Here is a 19,539-nt window from a genome sequence, read left to right as displayed (position 1 = left end):
GGAGAAAGAATGTATCCACATCCAGAGAAAGAACTGTGGGAGCAAAAATGCAGAAGAAAAATAGATGATTGATCACATGATTCAATGGGGATATGATTTGAAGGATCGTTATTTCAAATAGGAATAACATGGAAATGGGTTTTGAACAATGATACATGTATAACCCAGTGGAGTTGCTTGTCAGCTCCAGGAGCGGGGAGGGAAAGGGGGGAATTATGGATCATGTAACCATGGAAAATATTCTAAATAAAAAAAGATAATAAAAACAATAAACATTAATGTTGTCTTTAAGGATGGCAAGACAATTAATAGAATATCACAGCAACTCTATTAGGCAGGACCTATTAATATCCCCATTTTACTGATGAGAAACTGAAGCCCAACAAAGGTATTCACTTCTCCAAGGTCTCAGTATGAATTCATGATGGAACTACACTATAGCTCTTCTTTCCTCTTTCTAAGGCAAGTTGTCATTCCACACTAGCTCTAGATCTAAATTAACTAGATAGCACAATGGGTAGAGCACTGGTTCTGGACTCAGAAAGACCCAAGTTCAAATCACTTAAATTCCCCTCAGCCTTAGTTTCCTCATCTGAAAATGAACATATTTAGAGCATCTACCTCCTAAGGCTATTTCTGAAGCTCAAATGTGATGAAATCATTTTTGAGAACTTTAAATCATGATGAGATGTTAACTTACACAACTCTACCAAGTACAACATGAGGGTGAATTGCAAAGGGAGAGAGAGAGAGAGAGAGAGAGAGAGAGAGAGAGAGAGAGAGAGAGAGAGAGAGAGAGAGAGAGAGAGAGAGAGAGTGCAAAGGAAACTTGGGAATCTGGGAGATGGAGAAGTTGTACCTGTTGGAAGGCATTTGAGAAGACCCCAGGGTGAAGACGCCAGTTAGACTGAAGCTCAAAGGCTGGAGGAGAATTAGCTAAGCAGCCCTGGAGTGGATGGATGGAAGAACACACAAATATCACTGAGTCCTAAATACTGTTGCCCTGCCTGTTGCTAGAATTAAAAGGAAATAATCCCAGGTCTCACTTCCCCAAATGGCATCACTTGGGTCAGAGATCTGTCTGAGTCCCAGCTCAGAATCCCAGAATCACTGGTGACACTCACCTCCCTGCCATCTCGGGCACACAGCATCCCTGCTCGCTACTTGGAGGGTTTTCCTTCATTGACTGTCCCCCATGCCTGGAACAAGCATCCCTCATCTCAGTCACTGTAAAAATCCCTTTCCCAGGCCTCCTTCATCTTAGTGACTTACTCGGAGACTAGCCTCAATTTATCTTGTCTCTAGCTGCTTTGGCACAGTGGTTGGCAGATTGTCTTCTCCATTCATTAGACTGTGAGCTCCCAGAGACTGGGGGCCGTTTCTTCCTCATTTTTCTTTCTTTGTATTCCCAGTGCCCAGAACAGTGCCCAACCCATACCTGGGGGGTGAGGGGGAGTAATAAATGCATCCTGACTGCCTCAATCTCAATCTGCCACTGGTTAACTCCATGGCCGCAGGCATGGCGCTCCTCCTTTCTAACCCTTTGTTTCCTCATCTATGAAATGAAATATGGCAGAATCAGACTAGATGGCATCCGTGGCTCCTTCCAGCTCTGACATTTCTTGATTCTATAATCAAATAAGCTGAAAGTGTCAGATTCTACTTTAGAGCCGACCTCTTAAATCATCTTATGGAGGTGCTCTTCTGCCAGCAGATGGCGCTACCATCACAACTCTCAAATGGTGGGGCACTGTCTTCCCTTCATTCCTGTGAAAACCATGAGATTTTTACCGCAGTGCTTTCTGGGTACTGGTGCAAAGTGTTGCTTTGAAAACTCATTATTTCTTCAGCTCTGTCGCTTATCAGCTAATAATTCTTCTACTACATGTTGAAATTCTAAGAAGCCCCCAAGTCCTCCAAAGAGCCTGTCCTCAGTCACTTCTTCCTCTTTGAACCAAACCCCACCTACTGTTGGGCTACCTTCCCTGTGGAGGAAAAAATCTGGAAAAGGAGGTTTCCTTAGCCAAGTTACTTACTGCCCGGCTGAAGCGCCTTCCTCTTGGACATTCACTCATAGCTCCATCAGCCCCCTCTGCAGCTTCATCTCGTTAGCTTTCATCCTTTTCCTTGAGCGCAAACCATTGCTGAGAACATGTCGAAGCCGGTCTGTATCCATCACACATTTCTCCCCCGACCTTCAGGAGACTTGAAGTTCTGACTGTTCAGACATGGGAGAGGATGGCCTAGATTTCCCTCAGGAGACCTGGCAGTTCTTTGAATGGCCCCAGGCTTTGCGAACGAAGATCCATCTTTGCAAAACCGATATTCTACTGGTGTTGCAACATAGCAATAAAACCCGGGCCTGGAGAGTCTCCAAAGAATGAAGAATGAGAGCCCTCCAGGAGACAATGGAGAGGCACATGGTGAGCATTGATGGAGGAGGATAAAAGCCATCATCGAGGAGGAGTTCCAGAGGAAGAAAGGCTGACCTGGTCATATGGGGAAGGAGAGAGGACAGAGAGGTCGCCAGAGAGTCCCTCTGGTAGCTTCAAGATTTCAGGAGAAAGGGGCAGCTGGGTAGCTCAGTGGAGTGAGAGTCAGGCCTAGGTTCAAACCCGGCCTTAGCCACTTCCCAGCTGTGTGACCCTGGGCAAGTCACTTGACCCCCATTGCCCACCCTTACCAATCTTCCACCTATGAGACAATACACCGAAGTACAAGGGTTAAAAAAAAAAGATTTCAGGAGAAAATGAGGAAGGTTTCTCTGCAGTGAACCTAGGAAGGACCTGGACGAGAGTCAAACAGGATGGACAGGAATGGATGGGCTGCCCTCTGGAGTACTGGTAGACAGTCTAACACAATAAGCTCACAGATCATTGGAGTTTAAGTATTCTGTTTGGTGCTCACTCATTCCAGGGGGTCTGATTCTTCATGACCCTGTTTGGGGCTTTCTTGGTGAGGATCCTGGAGTGGTTGGCTGTTTCCTTTTCTACGAAATGGTTTAGTAACCCTTGAAATGAATGTCCATTGATTGGGATCTATATCAAGGAGGGGAATACTTCCATCAATGAACTCTGAGGTCCTTGAAGCATTAAAACCTTTATTTCAGTGACCTGATTCTACCTGAGAACTCAAGGGGAGCTGAAGGCATTGGCCTCCGCATTCCAAAATGCATGAATTTTAGGATTCCTAAAAGGAGGGCCAGGAACCAGGCCTTTGTTAGGCACTTCACTAAGCACCTCCACATAGTAACACAGGAGAACATACATCCCTTTTTAGAATGAGAACTCCCTAAGGACAGAAACTCTTTCAATTTGCCTTTAATGTCCTCAAAAATTAGTCCAGAGCCAGGCACCTGTGAGGCCCCTAATCACTGTTCCTTGATGTATCCCAGACTTTAAAAAGAAAACTGGCTGAAAAGAGAACTTTCTTTGTCCATAACCCCAGAGCTGCAACCTAAGGCCAACAGATTGAATTGCAGGCAGCCTGGAGCCTAATCTAGGAAGCCCAGTTGTTAAACAAACATTCTAGATTATGGCTTTGAACAGGAGCAAAGAAGGGAAAAAGGAAGTATGATGTTTGCACACTCAGCCTTTATCACCACAGATATTTTTCTGAGCCGTGCAGGGAAGGGAAGGGAAGGGAACAATTGGCCTGAAACCTTGAGTCTGAAAAGTAAATAATCACACGGTCAGCCAAAGGATGAAAAGGGTGCCATGACAGGAACTGGAAATGATGCTGTGCTTCTCTCCAGTGTGTGCCATTTTGCACCAAACTTTGGAGATAGAAGAGATCTGGAACTGGCAGCACCACTAGAAAGAGTTTTGCCCAGGGCCTGAAAGTCAACCTAGGATAGCCTTGAGGAGGAGCTGCAGCCCAGCTCCCCATTTGTATGAGAAGAAGGGCCTTCACCTAGGAAGGGATCCACTCCCCAAGGCCCTGGCTTCCTTTTCAAACGGCGGAGGGACAATGAAGATTCTGTGAAGAGAGTCATTGGGGTTGATGGGTCTGGTCTCCTCATCCTTCAGGATTGATCTGCTCTTGCCTAAAGGGACAGAACAGTCTCTGTCTATTCTTTGCATTGAGAATATTCAATAAAGGTGTAGGCAAATTCTCACCAAAACTGTCCAGAGAAAGGCAACCAGTGAGACTTGCTGGGGTCTCCGTGCAAAGGAAATGGATGCAATCTGAGAAGCAGGTGGTGTCAGTGAACCCAAGGTAACTGCATGGGCCAACCAAGTGGGAGAATAGTTCTGTAAGAAAACAAAATGGTGGCGGGAAAGCTCATTTCGCTAGAGAACCTAAAAAGTATAGTCCTTTTAGGAACAGCCTTTCAGAAGCAGCCTTCTTGGAACTGAATGAGCTCATCCCTCTTGAGAAGCCCCCATGGTGGTGTCATATTTAGAACTGAAGGGGACTCGAGAGGTCAGCTATATAGTCCAACCACTTCTCTTAGACATCAAAGAACTGAGGCCTGTGTAGTTAGAATTATCTTGAATCCCTAAAAAATGGTACATTACCCAAACTGCCTTTCTGTGTTACCCACAATTCCTTTTCTGTTTTTGTGCGTCCTTTTGGCATGATGGTATATAGTTTTGAGGAAAAGCTCTCTTGCTCTCTTCCAGGTGAATTGAATGGTGACCAGTCCTTGTGGCGCTGGCCTCTCTCTTCCATGTGAGGTGAGTGGGAAAAGGTTCCCCGAGTCCTCTAGCTCTCTGATTTCACATTAATGAATCCTTATAAATATCATACTTTAGAGGCAATGAATATTAATTTTTCAATCTACAGGCCCATATGATGGAGTTTTCATGGTCAGGTAAGAAGCAAGATAGCCAAGATTGAACTTGGGCCCTAGACCTAAAGCAGAAGATCTAGTAGACTCACTCTTCAATCCAGTGACACTGGCCTCTTGGCTGTGCCATGAAGGAGACATTCCATCTCTCCCTTTTCTCTGGCTGTCTCCATGCCTGGAATCCTCCTCCTCCTCATCTCTGCCTCCTGGCTCCCCCAGCATCCTTCAAGTGCCAGCTACTTCTACCAGAAGTCTCTCAGTCCCTCTCAATCCCACAGCCTTTCCTCTGTCATGATTTCCTCTTCATCCCATAGTTTGCTTTGTATCTTTCCATTTGCATGGCATCTCCCTACTGGACTGTAAGTGCTGAGGGGCATCAGCTAACTTTTGCCTCTTTTGTATCCCCAGTGCCTCACTCAGTGCATGGCACATAGGAGGGACCTAACAAATGCTGACTGGTTGACTGGCTGCACCATGATTCCTGAACCATGTTGGCTGCAGATGAAACTTCCAAAGGGCATTTCTCTGCCATCGAATTCTAGGAGTCAGAAGACAAGCCTGGGGTCTAGGAACCTGGTTTTTCCAGGTCATCATCTGAGTGAACTCGGGCAAATTCTTTTCTTTCCTGCATCCTCAGCTGCCCAGTGACCTTGTAAGGGAATTGGGCTGGATCCAAAACCAGACTCTGAGGACACCCACCCCTTCACCTTCCAGGAGAGCAAAGATAGGACCGCAACTGGCCAAAGTCACCTGAAGATTCAAAAATCTGAGATTCAAACCCATGTCCTGACTCCAGTTCTTTCCACCCCCTTTTCATTATACAACATCGAATCTCGAAGGTCCATTCCCATTCTCTCTGTAACCACAGTGTGTGTCCTGCTGAGGCTGGGGCTCATCTCCCCACGGTCCCCACCCTACCTCAACTTCCCCAGGCCCTTGGGTCTGAGTGCTTAGAGTCACCGTCACCAGGAATGGTGAGTGGCATGGGTGGGCTCTGGGAAGGAATTGCCTCTGTGCCTTCTGTAGCCATTGACAGCTGCCAAGTAGGGCCAGGACGGAGCACTCTGGAGTGTATTTGCTATTAGCTGGCTTCAACAAATAGGGAGCAGTTGCCTGAGCTCTGAATCACTGTGCCCAGGACACAGGTGGCCAGAGCGCAACTCTAGGAACGGCACCAGACTTGGACTCTGGCCAGGAACACCAGCCCCAGAGAAGATGGAAGGACATTGATTGATTGACAAGCTCATGTTTGCTCATCACTTCTGTGAGGTCAGCCCAGGGCTAGGCTCCAGGGACAGGCCAGCATGCCTCAGGAAACTGAGAAGACCTGAGCACATAGTAGGACAGTAAGGAACTGTGCCAAGTGATGGAGAAGCCAACAGTATTGATTCTGGGCAGCCTTCCTTCTCCATCATGGCCACCATGCCAGCCTAGCCAACAGACCTGGGGACCTGCCCTCACTGACCTTCACCTGCTCCCTGTCATCCCAATCTCTCTCATTCCAATGGCTTGTAGGCCTGGGGTTGGGCTAAACCTTTCCCACTTCCAGGAATTCTGGCCCTTGAATCAACAATTCTCAAAACATTCAGCGATGGGATTGGGAGGAAGACCAAGGGCAAAGTCTTTGGTTATGTAGCAGATAAAGATGTGCAAACTGTGGTCCCTTCCAAAAGAGCACTAGCTTCAGTGTTGGAAAATCTGAGTTCAAATCCTGAGTTTCAGCATTTTCCTCTGTCAAAGGAAGGGCTTGATCTAGCCGTGGTCCCCAAACTTTTTTGGCCTCCTGCTCCCTTTCCAGAAAAAATATTACTTAGCCCCCTGGAAATTAATCTTTTTAAATTTTAATAGCAATAATAAGAAAGATCAATGCACCTGTGGCCATCACCACCTCCCTGGATAACTGCAGCACCCACCAGGGGGCAGTGGTGCCCACTTTGGGAATCACTGATCTAGGGGGTCATAAGGGGACTAGCCAGCTGGAAGGCAGGCTTCTAGGTGTGAGATGGCCCAGTGGCAGAGACCCCTCATGCTCCCCACCAACACTCTGAAGAGAATTCCCTCTGGGAAACTCAACTTTTAACTGAGTTTACTGAACAATCAAAGGAAGTTCTCTCTCAGGGAGTTCCATTCCCTGCAATTGTTTGGAGATATTTTTGGAAGTGGTCAGATCCAGTCAGATGGGATTGGGGAAAAACTCAAAACCTCTCAGGCCACACGGAGGCTCCCACTTTCAGGCTTTTTTACATTTATGCTGTTTTCCATGAAAAGTCGGTATCAGGTCTGAGAAGTCACTGAGTCTGGGAGAGGGCTGGACTTCTCTTGGTGTCTGAGATGGTGAAAGCAGGTGAAGTTGTAGGACAGCCCCACAAGGTTCAATTCACTTGATGAGCTTTGTAAAGCTGCTCATATTCCTCTTGGGAGCCACCTCCACCATGAGGTCTTCCATGATCTCCCTAGTCCTCCACACTTTTTAGAAGTTTTGTCTTGCCTTCTACCCAGGATGTGTCTGATGACTCATGTGCACGTTGTGTCCCACCAGAATGGGAGGACAGGCACTGTCTCCTTTTTGTCACTGATTCCCCAACCTCTAACAGGGTCCTTACTATGTAGGAGGCATTTAATTAGCATTTGCTGCATTGAATTAGGGCACAGAACCATGACAGAGAGGAGGAAAGGACATTCAGACTGGAGGAATGCAAGTGTCTATTCCCACATACATGGCAGGAGTAAATATTTCTGAAGTCAATCAGCAAAAAGGAAGAAGCTGCTTTGCATCTTTCCACCCGCTGACTGCCCATCCTCATCTCAGTCAGGTCAGGGTTGCTTCTTTTCCCTGGCTTCTGTTCCCAGTTCAGCCCCTTGGCCTCCTTCTTCTTCCTTTGTCTTTGAGAGGAGTGGCCCCTAACATCTGGATCTGAGAGGATCCTCCTAATTCCTAGGATCCAGCTTCCTTCCAAGCCAGGACTGTTGGCTCCCCTAAAGCCAGGTTGGCTGGCTAAGCTTCTGAGGAACTGGTCAGTCCCACTCCCACCTTTATGCATATCAGATATAACAAAACAAAAGGGGCTGGTATGAAGAATTTTGTGGCATTTCATGTCCTGAGTTCAAATCTGGCCTCAGACACTTCCTAGCTATGTGAACCTGGGCAAGTCACTTAACCCTGTTGGCTTCAGTTTCTTCAACTATAAAATGAGCTGGAGAAGGAAATGGCCAACCACTCCAGCCTCTTTGCTCAAAAAAATTCCAAATGGAGTCACAAAGAATCAAACATGATTAAAACTGACTAAACAACAACAAATACCTGAAAGAATTGTTCAGTCTCACAAATGACCAGAGACTCAAATTAAAGCAACTCATACCCATTCAATCGCCCACAATTATTAAAAGCAGCAAAACTAAAGGCTTGCAGTATTTTGGAGAATCCAATAGAACAAGTATTTATTTTCTGATCTCCTAACAAGCGTCACTCTTTAGTTGTAACTACACCATACAAGACTCACACAAGGTCACTCATTTATTGTTTGTCCAATTGGAAACTTCTGCAATCTTTCTGGGAAAATCATTGGGCAGAATATCCAGTGAAAAGTGTAAAAATAATCTTAATTTTTGATGCAATCATTCTATTCCATTATCATAGCCCGAGAGAGCTATCAAAAGCAGAGCCAAAAATGGAAGGCATTTGTTCAAAGATTTCTATGGTAGCAATATTTCTTTATGATTGAGAAATACCACCCCCGCTAATCCCAAGTTGAAAAGAATCTCAATGTCCAATAATAGGACAGTGGGTGGGTGCATTAATATTATGGAATAAAGAAATGCATTTACAACCAGAAAGTATGAGGTATCAAGAGAAATTCTCCCAAACCTTTATGTAATGAAGTTTAAAAATAAGAAAAAAAAGTAGAAGCAGAAATTCTACCAGAATTCCCTGGGCTTATCCTATGGTCATAAGAGAGAAAATGGGACTGGGATTAATAGCCAAAATCATCCTGGAGGAAGTTGAGAGAGAGGGACTAAAATGTTATGAAATTAGATGCATTTTCTTTTATTTTTTGGTTAGGACCTATGATTTTCCTGGTAGGATCAATTCCCTCCACCATCTTGGATTTGACCTCTCTTCTTCCCTGTACCCCCCTTGTCACCACTTCTCTCTTCCCTCCAACTCCCTTCCTTTCTCTCCCCCTCCTCCTTGTCTTCCCCACATTCTTCCTTCTTCTCCCTCTTTCCACTTTTCTTCCACTTCCTCCCTCCCCTTTCTTCTCCCCTCTTCCATCCCTTCCCTCTCTTTCCTTCGTTTTCCTTCCTTATCTCTCTAGTAAATGTGCATCAGACTTGAACCCAAACCTACGGATCAAACAAAAAAGAATCAGAGCCAGGCTCTCTTCCAATCTGATTCAGCCCATGGTTCCATTCCATTGACCTCCACTCCTTTATAAGCCTCGTCCTCCAATGGACAAGCTCCTTCCTGAACTTCTTCTAGGGGAGGCACCCATGTACTCAGGCTCTCTTCAAACCATCACACTCTGTGACTTCCTGGACCTCCTCTCCAACTTGCCCGGGGGAAGGTCTCTCCCTCCACAGTCTCCCCCTGCTTTCATAAGCCTCTCAAAGGCAAGAACTATCTTTTCACTTGTATTTTGAGTCCAACCTTAGTAAATGTTTCACCTAGCTAGCTAGCTAGTCAGCTGGCTGTAGCTGGAAGACCTCAGAAGGCATTTAGTCCAATTCCCTCATTTTATAGAAGGCCATAGTGGTGAAATGACTTATCCAAGGTCACACAGGCAGGATGCCACAGAGTCTGGATTTCAATCTACATGATCTGATTCTAAATCCAGCATCCTCTCTATCCCCAAGTCCAGCCCTCTACCCCCTGGACCCCATGTGTCTCTGTGCCAATCAGAGAGGAATAACAATCTCTGCCCAGGAACTTCCTCTAGGGAAGGTGAGCTCCAAGCAGGGCACAGATAGGATCCTTTGGGGTTTTCGATACAGTTTCAGAATTTGGAAGAGGGGTTTGGACTTCTGAAGAAATCATTTTCTTTTTTTTACCCATCAAAGAAATTGCTGCCTGCAGTTAATCATTCCAGCCTTGGGGAGAGTTACCCAGAAGAATTCCCCCTGCAGCAGTCTCCAAGGCCCACTGAGCTCAGGCCCCAGGAACAATGGCTTTCAGAGAGGCCCATCAGTCATTGCTGGTTTCTTTTTTCATTGAACTCCAGCCAAACAGGCTGTTTGAGGTCCGGGGCTGGGGAAGGGGAGAGAGAGGAGGCCAACAGCCCGGAGCTGGCTTTCTGGGCAGAAGACACCTGATCTGACAGGACAGGGAGAAAGACAGGCTTTCAGCAGGGGGGCCTGAGAACCAGGGAGGGGGCACAGAGGTTCTCAGACAAGTCCGACCCTCCCTGGGACTCTGCAGGTGAATCTGCTTTTGTCGCCATACAGGTGGGACTGCGGGTCACGTGTTCCTTTGTGTCTATAAAATCCCACCCTCTGGAAGTGGGCACCTTCAGGAGAAAAACACTTCTTCCAGGAACCTCCGTCTCTTACGGTAAGCAAAAGTTTCTCAGGGGTCCACCTGGACTCTCTTTAATATTGGAGCTTGGCAGGGGAGAGGGGCTTTGCCCAGTGACTTAAGGGAAAAGGCTTAGAAGTGAAATAGAAGGATCCTCCCCCCATCTGGAGGAGACTCCATAAAGAAATCATGCAAAGCACATACAAGGGGGCTGTGTCTGGCAGATGGGGGTTGTGGGGTCCAGCCTGGGAGGCTCAGCAGATTCTGGAGAGGCCACCAGGCTTGGTTCCCTAATTTCCTTCACATCATGCATTTGGGCAGAAGTGTAGGTGGGCAGCAGAGTCACAAGAGAGCTCAGAAAAGGGAAATGACTTTTTTTAAAAGTGAAAATGATGGATTAGATCCAAGAAGATGGGACATCATGAAGACAGAAGTCCTAAAAGAAATGTGTCTATAGATGGGAAATAGCCCCACAGTGACAGGGCAAGGGAGTCACGGCTGGAGAGGAAGATGTCCAAGGGAGATCTTGCCGTGTACGTGGACTACAAATTCAATAGAAGTAAACGAGGCAGAAACAAAAGCCAATTTCCTCTTGGGCTCTGAGAGGAAATGCAGGGAGCTTCCAGAAACAAGGAGGCGATGATCATGGCAATACTGTCCTCCCCACAACTCTTGTGACAACAAGACATTGTGACAAACGTTGCGACAGTTTGGGCCACCAAAGATGGAGGAGGGCCTGATTAGAGGGAGAACGACAGGGTTGGAAAAGGGCATTGAGTAGATGCCATGTTGGGATTAGTTGAAGAAACAGGATCTGCTCAGTCTGAAGAAGAAAAGACTCAGACTGAGGTGAGAATAGGCAGAGAAACTCATCGTCTTCAATGATTTGGAGGCCTGTCATGGAGAGGGGACATTCGGCTTCTGCTTGGTCCCAGAGAGCAGAAACCAGAGGAGTGGGGGAAGTGACAAAGAGATATGTGGAGATGTTTAAAAACAAGAATGTCAAGCTCTCCCAAAGTGGGAATGGGCTGCCCCAGAACATCACAGGCTTCCCTTGACAGAGAGGAGAGAAGAGGAAGTGGGGAGCTCTCTGTAGGGGAAGAGGTAGATCTTCAAGCAAAAGGTGGATGACCTCTTGCTGGAAGGTTGAGAATGGCTTAGAGCAGTGATTCCCAAAGTGAGTGCCACTGCCCCCTGGTGGATGCTGCAGCAATCCAGGAGGGCGGTGATGGCCACAAGTGCATTTATCTTTCCTATCAATTGCTATTAAAATTTTTAAAAAATTAATTTCCGGTGGGCTAAGTAATATTTTTTTTCTGGAAAGAGGGTGGTAGGCCAAGAAAGTTTGGGAACCACTGGCTTAGAATAGGGGCTTCTAAACTTCTTACGACCCTGAGCTTCTGGATTTCCAGGATGTTTTCTATCTCTACGGGGTCTTTCATAATTCCAGGCAATAAAATGATGCCTCATACTTGAAAAGATTGTGAAGAGCAGAAGGAGAGGGAGAAAATAGAAAGTGACTGTGTATCTGTCACAGCTATGGGTGCATGGAATGGAAGGAGGATCCTCTTCACTCTGCCCCCACTTTCCTTCTTTCTCAAAATGCTTCATAGTATTTGCTCCTCCTCAGCCCATACTTTGGCTTTCATGAGCAGCTTTCCAACGTGGTCCCATTTCTGAATGCTTCCATTTTGTCCATCTTTTCTATCTACATCTATTTCCATGTATGTCATCTCCTTGCATAAGAAGGAAGCAGTCCCCTTGGGGACAGACATGGCCTCTTTGGGCTTTGTCTTTGTATTCTCAGTGCCTAGAACAATTCATATTGACCTTCCCGGTACATGCAATGGACCACATCCCATTCTCATCGTTGTACCAGCTATATCTCATGTCTGGAATACTCTCAAAAACACTTTATACATGAGGTCCTGGTCCTACCCTCTAGTCTCTCTCTCTCTGTCTCTCTCTCTCTTCCTCTCTCTCTCTCTCTCTCTCTCTCTCTCTCTCTCTCTCTCTCTCTCTCTCTCTCACACACACACACACACACACACACACACACACACACACACACACACTATTCCCATCACCTTGCTTCTGCTCTCTGTGGTTTTGGGGACTATGTAGCTATACATACATGCATGTTGCTGGCCAACTTAGAGTGGGAGCTCCTTGAGGCCAGGGGCTGTTTATTCTTTTTTTTTTATCCAGCACTTAGGGTAGTGCCTGGGACATGGTAGGTGCTTAATAAATACTTGCTGCAGTTGCTTGATGAGCTGCCAGGACAGTAAAGTGGGGTCTTTTAAAGGGGTGCCTGTGAGCCCTTAACATCTTCCTTCCCTTTGCAGCTCAGAGTCACCCTTCTGGTCCTCCAAAAGAAAGGATGCCTCCGTCAGCTTTGTCCTTCGCTCTCCTACTCCTGGCGGTCTCTTCCAGCATCACTGAGGCGGTCAAAAGAGCTCCTCAGACCCTTTCCAGAGGTTGTATGAAATGGCATCTTTTGCCAATTGGGGAGGAGGGAGGGAAGGTTTGGGTCTTCTTAATTGTCTCCTTTTTTAACCATCGACATCTTCATTATACAAGACCTTCTAAATAGCCAGAAGGCTCAAGTATAAGCCAGGGCCACGGGCAGAGGATTTCCTTGGGCAGTCAGGTGTCTGTGCTGGGTGCAAGGTCTGACCTAGGGAGGAGGACTACTGCTCTGGCAGCCATTACTGAAATACACTGGGCCCTTTACCACCCACTACCATGAGGTCCAGAGCAGGGCTTAGAGCAAATGGAAAAGGCAAATTTGGAATTGAATGGGAGAGATGGTGTTGGAGCATGGAGGATGCAGGGCTTGGGAAGGGATCTGGGCGGTCCGGGGGCTTCATGAGGACACTTAATGGGGAAATGAGGGGAAATGAGGGGTGATGATGTGGAAAGTGGTCAAGAGAGTAGCCCATCAAAGGGATCAAGGTCAGTCTTCTTCAGCATCTCCATTGTGGCAGGGGCTTGAGCAAAGAATGATGTTTTTGTATGAAGCATTTACTCATCTTGGAACAAAGAAAGAATTCATAGGGGATCAGAGAGGCCACAAGACAGGGCCACAGCTGGACCTGAACTGTGGTCATGGGCAGAGACACTGAAAAAAGATTTTATGAAGAAACTGAGGTCCTGAGATACCAGAGCAGGGTAAAATCTGGGCCAGGGCACAGGGGGTCAGGAAGTCCTGGATTCAAATTCTGCCTCAAATGCATATCAGCTATATGACCACAGGCAAGCACTTAACTGTCTGGACCTCAGTTCCTTTATTTGGAGAATGAATGGGTTGAGCTGACTATGTCTAAGTTCCCATCTAGCTCTTAATCTAAAATACTCTGGTTCTGCTGTGGATGTCTCTGAGCCAATAGTCACCATCAGGACCTTGGGCATTTCAGTGGGACTCATGTCAGAGGAGAACAAACTGGGTATAAAAGAGAAAACCTGAGGTGAACGAACTGGGTATAGAAGAGAAAGCCTTCCTTGAAGTTGGGAAATGAATCTCACCTCAGCATAGTCAATGCCACCACCACGTGCCTGTTGTGCACGAAGGTACCAACGTATTAGCAGGAGAGAGTATTCATGAGCTGTGCGTTTCGCTGAAACAATAGAGGATCCCCATCTTTAAATGAGATCTAAACACATGTATCAGCTAGAAATAGAGTAGAAGCATAAGAGACAGCATTCTCTGGTGGATGACATCTAGGTCAGGGAGATCTGGATTCAAATGCTACCACTTTAACAAATACCCTTGTGTATGACCCTGGGAAAGTCACTTGATTTCTGCCACCTGCTTTGCTGGTGGGTTCCATCATTCATGCTTCTCTCTCCTTTAAGGTTTAAAACAAAACAATGGATAAACAGTGCTAGACTTATTTGAACCCGTGTCATAGATGAGCTAAGTGAAGCCAGAGTTGAGATGGATTTTGCTTAGGGCCCCATAGAGGCAAAATCAACCCAAATCTCTTGCCTCAGAGACTAAAGTCACCATACCCCGATGCCAGGAGGATCAAAGGAAATCTGTGTTTCAGTACATTGTTTTGTGGCCATAAAATGTTGTATAGCTATGACTTGTTCTTGTTCTTATTAACATTATCATCCCATGGTAACTCCTGTTAGATGTGCTCTCTGTTTCTGCCGCAGGATGGGGCGATGACATCACTTGGGTCCAGACCTATGAAGAGGGGCTCTTCCAAGCTAAGAAGAGGTAAGGACACTGTTCTAAGGTTTGGGAATATCCCAAGCCACTAACTCTAAGAAAACCCAAGTCTCTGCTCACCCTCCCAACTGCTAGTTCTACCCCAATCCCTACTACCCAAAGTCAAAAAATACCTTGGGTATAGTTAAATGAAATCCCGGGGAACCGGGGCTGAGCAAGGCTCGCCTCTGGTTCCTTTGGCCACGTCACCTCTCCACGCTCTAAGAAATTCTCTAAGACTATTATTAGTGCTAAAGTAGATCATGATCTGCTCTGGCAGAGGAAGTATCCCCCCTCTCCACCCACCCCATCCCCCCGAGAATTCCTATGCAATGAATTCACAGGCTAAATGTGTGTGTGTGTGTGTATGTGTGTGTGTGACCAAGAGGGAGAGAGACAAAGAAGGAAAGAATGAGAAGGGAGGGGAAGGAAAGAGAGGAACAGAGGGATGGAGGGACAGAGTGTGTGTGTGTGAGAGAGAGACAGAGACAGAGGCAGAGACAGGCGGGCAGACAGAGACAAAGAGAGGGGTGCTGAGCCTCATCTTCCCTGAAAGACCCTGTCCTTGAGAATTTCAGTTTTGTTGTTGAATCCTCAATGTTTAGGCCCAGTGCTTGGTTCAGAGCAGGCACTTAATAAATGTTTACTGGTCAAATGATGGTTGGAGGCAAAGGAGCATGAGAGAAATATGACCAAACGGTCAGTAGAAGCAGTTCAGGGCTGGGAGTAGGGAGAGCTGAATTCCAGTTTAAGGTCCAGCTTCTCCTAACTAGAATAATGGGAAAGTCACCTCACGAACCCGGGCCTGTTTCTTCATTTTTAAAATGAGAATGGCAGGCTCTACGGGAAGATCCCTTCCCAGTCTAATGCTCTGTACTCCTTGACATCCCACAAACAGCTTTGAAAGCCCAGCATCATCTCACCTGAGTTATTGTGTCCTTTACACATATCTGATTGGTACTAAAAAAGCATCTTTTTAATAATTTCACAAAGAATATAATTCTCCTCAATGTATCGTGTGCAAGGGGGCAGCTTCATGGCTCAGTGGATGGATAGCAGACCTAGGGACTGGGAGTCCTGAGTTCAAATCTGCCCTCAGCCACTTCCCAGCTGTGTGACCCTGGGCAAGTCACTTGACCCCCATTGCCTAGCCCTTACCACTCTTCTGCCTTGGAATTAATACACAATATTGATTCTAAGATGGAAGGTGAGGGTTTATTTTCATGTATAATGTGCAAGATAAGTCTAAAGTATTTATTCCTTTTTATAACTGGCATTAAATGATGAGAAGGAGAGAAGGGGGAAGCAGTGAGTAAGTGTTAACATTCAGCAATTTGCATCCTGAATCCTTCCCAACATAGGCAGGAACCTCGGAGGTAAATGTGTGCCAGAAGTCAGTTCTAACCGGCTCACAGAGTTGCCTTTACGCCATGAACATTCACACCTGGTAGACTGTCAGATGAGGACTTGATAGGTTGTTCTGTTGATTGTCCAGATTTAAGAAAGTGATGCAGAAAATGTGAGGAATGCAGATTGAGCAGAAAAGCGGGGCAGGCGCAACTGTTAAACATTTAGGAGCACACCCAGACTCAGAGGCCATCGAGGCCAATTCCTTCTTGAAATATGAATCCCCGACTGCAGAGTCCCCTACGGTTTCCCCAAAAACCCACCAGTTATGTCCAAGGAAACTCTCCAGGCAGCCAGTTTTGCTCTTTGGAAAGCTCCCGTTACTGGAGATCAACATGTACAATCTGAGAGTTGGGTCCAAGGAATCGACTTCCCAAAGTACGATCTGGGGGAGCCCGTGACAAGCAGCATTTCCTATGAAGCAAGGAAGCTGGAGGCTCTTCATGACCTCCACATCCAGGGTGTCAGTAGTAGTCCATGGCAGCCAAAGCAAGCTAACGATTTGCCTCCAGAGAGCATTAGCTTCTAGAAGTAAGGAAGTGATGGTGCCATTGTGCTTTGCCCTGCGCCATCCACATAACATGTATTTACTGTGTTCAGTTCTGGAAACCACATTTTTGACCGGCCATTGATAAAACAAAAATGACCAGGGGAGGGTAACCAGGATAATAAAGGGCTTCTAGCTCATGCTAAATGCCAATTAGCTGAAGGATCTAGAGATGTTTACACTGGAGAAGAGAAGGCTTAGAGTGAGGGGGGAAGGAGGTGTGATGGCTGGAATAAAGTATTCTTTTTTTTAACCTTTACCTTCTGTCTTAGAATCATTACTATGTATTGGTTCTAAGGCAGAAGAGCCATAAGGGGTAGGCAATGGGGGTCAAGTGACTTGCCCAGGGTCACACAGCTAGGAAGTGTCTGAGGCCAGACTTGAACCCAGGACCTCCTGTCTCTGGGCCTGACTCTCAATCCACTGAGCTACCCAGCTGCCCCCTGGAATAAAGTATTCTAAAACCCACCATGAGAAAGAAGAATTTGCCTTAGTGTTCTTGAGTACAGAATAAGAAATGGGTAAAGATTGAAAAGTGGAGGCTGATAGAAATGAAAATTTCCTAAGAAACGGTTATTCCAAAGTGGATGTGCTGCCTTGTAAGGTCATGGGTTCTCCCTCAATGGAGATCTTGAAGGATGGAGCTCTCATTGGCATTGCAAGAGAAGGGAGAACTGGGAAACTCGTGTTGAACTAGATAGCTCTATAGTCCTTTCCCACTCTGAAATTCCATGATTCTGGCAAGTGTTCCCTTATAATGAATTAAGCTCTGCCTCCCTGCTGTCACCATTGTTGCATCTTGTTGGGTTCTACAGAGCCAAGCAGATGAACTCAAGTCTGAGAACTAGTTACTTGACCTTGATCAGTTGGTTATTGTTTTAATTCTGCTGCTCCCATTTTTCACTAAGAATTTAAGCAGTCCATTGGTCAGAAATGGAAAAACTGGAGGGGCTCTTAGAGATTGTCTGGCTAGCCTTCCTAAAATCCAAGCAATGGTACATTTTCTCCATTTCTGAAGAAAAAATGGAAAGATGAAGGGGTCAGTAAGCAGGTACCCCTCACCCATAGGCAAATAAACTTGGCTTAACGGACTTCATCCCTGAAAGAGAAGACATGCTCTTTCAAAACTCCTTTCTCATTTTTCTCCACTCTCCAATTCAGAGAAACTCACCTTCATCCTCTTCCTCACACAGGGAACTCCATTTCCCATCTGTGCATCTTTGCACTAGCAGTTTGCCATGCCTACAATGCTCCTCCTCCTCACCTCTGATGCATAAAATCCCTCAGTTTCTTCAAGACCAACCTGAATGCTACTTTATCCATTAATCTTTTTTTTTGATGCCACACAGATGCTAGTGCCCTTTCCCTAACTACCTTGATTTATCTTCATTGCCTCCATGCCCTAAATATTTATATGTGCATTTGGTGGTTTTCCTTAATGGAACATGAGCTCCTTGAGATGGGAGGATTGTTTCATTTTTGTATTTGTATCCCTAGCACTTAACACAGTACCTGGCACATAGTAGGTACTTTATAAATACTTAATCATTCGCTGGTTGATTGAATGATTAAAAGAAATCAATCACTTTAGTTATCTTGTTGGAAAAGACTTAAATCTTTCTCACTCCTAAAATCCCACACAAAAATTGACAGTCTTGGGAAAGAGGATCTTGCAGAATTATGCTGGATAGCTCTGAAAGTACTGTAACAGGTTACCCCTTATTCATCTATAAACCAAAATTAGAGTGTGTTGATTTTGTTGAGAAAATTAGATCTGATGTTACAGATTTATTTTCCAGTTCAATTCCATTAAATAAATATTTACTAAACATTTTCTATGCGCCAAATACTCTGCTAGACATTAGGGACTCAAAGAGAAAAATGAAAGGTTCCTACCTTCGAGGAGATTATATTCTACTGGTATGTTAGTTAACCAAACCTTACTGGAAATGGTTAAGTTTGACTCTAAAACTCTAACCACATTGTGCACTCTCTTGTATCTTGCTCTTGTTTTCTTTGTTTAGTAACAAGCCCCTGATGGTCATTCATCATTTGGAGGACTGTCAGTACTGTCAAGGTACGTTAATGACCTCACACCTTGCGAGCTTTCCAAAATGAAGGAGCAACGTACCTACTAGAATTCCAGATAATGCAATGTCCTCAAAAGTAGGGATGGACAAAGCAGACTACATAGCATCCTCTCTACTCTGGCTAAGGAAATCTCCTGAGCCATATGGGAGTTGTAACCAGCCCACTGGCTCCATATTTCTAGTGGATAATCTCATATCAAGATCACAGAGGATGAAAAAATAAATGAATGAAATAATCATTAAAACTATAAATAATGCATTTTGGTCTACCGTGGCATGAGGTTATGAAGTTATGGGCTTTGTAAAGAAGAGATCATTCTTTTTATAGCTAGTAGTAAAATAGAAATGGGGCGGGGAGATGGAGGCAAATAGAAGGATGGAGGGAGTAGGACAAGTGATAGGCTTTTGACCTGTATATCCTTCTAAGATATAGAATCGAATATCCATGCTTAACAAATAGGAGTTTAAGGAACAAAGGCTACATATGATTGATATTGTTAAAAAATCTATTTCTTGTGACATTTCAGCCTTAAAGAAAGTCTTTGCCAAAAGTGATGAAATCCAGGAAATGGCTCAAAGTAGCTTTGTCATGCTCAATCTCATGGTAGGTGAAATCAATATGCCAGATTTATTTCCAAAGGGAAATTCCAGTGGTGAGTTTTGCTTTTGAGAGCATTTTTATGATGTATAAGATCGTAGTAAGTAGGGCACAGTGAATAGACGGCCAGTGGTAGAGTACACAAAACCTGGGTTTAGGTCCCATCTCTGATACAGCCAGACTGTGACTTTAGGAAAGACACACTAACCTTTATCTATTTCTCAGGAAAATCTCTCAGATTATAAATTACAAACTAGTTGTTGGTTTCATCTGTGAGATGGGGAAATTGCAGTAAATGTTGAGAAAGAAAGAAAGAAAGAAAGAAAGAAAGAAAGAAAGAAAGAAAGAAAGAAAGAAAGAAAGAAAGAAAGAAAGAA

General features: G+C 45.4%; 1 protein-coding gene across 1 annotated transcript in view; it reads left to right on the top strand.

Annotated features, from left to right (window-relative positions):
* The window catches only part of LOC123249717 (anterior gradient protein 3-like), an 83,073-nt gene that overhangs the window by 61,008 nt on the left and 2,526 nt on the right, over positions 1 to 19,539 (top strand). Inside the window, exons 3-7 of the mRNA XM_044678851.1 lie at positions 10,209 to 10,340; positions 12,650 to 12,781; positions 14,466 to 14,529; positions 18,499 to 18,551; positions 19,092 to 19,214. Of these exons, the coding sequence (XP_044534786.1) occupies positions 10,209 to 10,340; positions 12,650 to 12,781; positions 14,466 to 14,529; positions 18,499 to 18,551; positions 19,092 to 19,214 (504 nt within the window). The remainder of the gene's footprint in view (positions 1 to 10,208; positions 10,341 to 12,649; positions 12,782 to 14,465; positions 14,530 to 18,498; positions 18,552 to 19,091; positions 19,215 to 19,539) is intronic.

This window comes from Gracilinanus agilis, chromosome 5 (assembly GCF_016433145.1).
Source record: "Gracilinanus agilis isolate LMUSP501 chromosome 5, AgileGrace, whole genome shotgun sequence".
Lineage (NCBI taxonomy): Eukaryota > Metazoa > Chordata > Mammalia > Didelphimorphia > Didelphidae > Gracilinanus > Gracilinanus agilis.
This window is presented reverse-complemented; position numbering and strand designations above follow the sequence as displayed.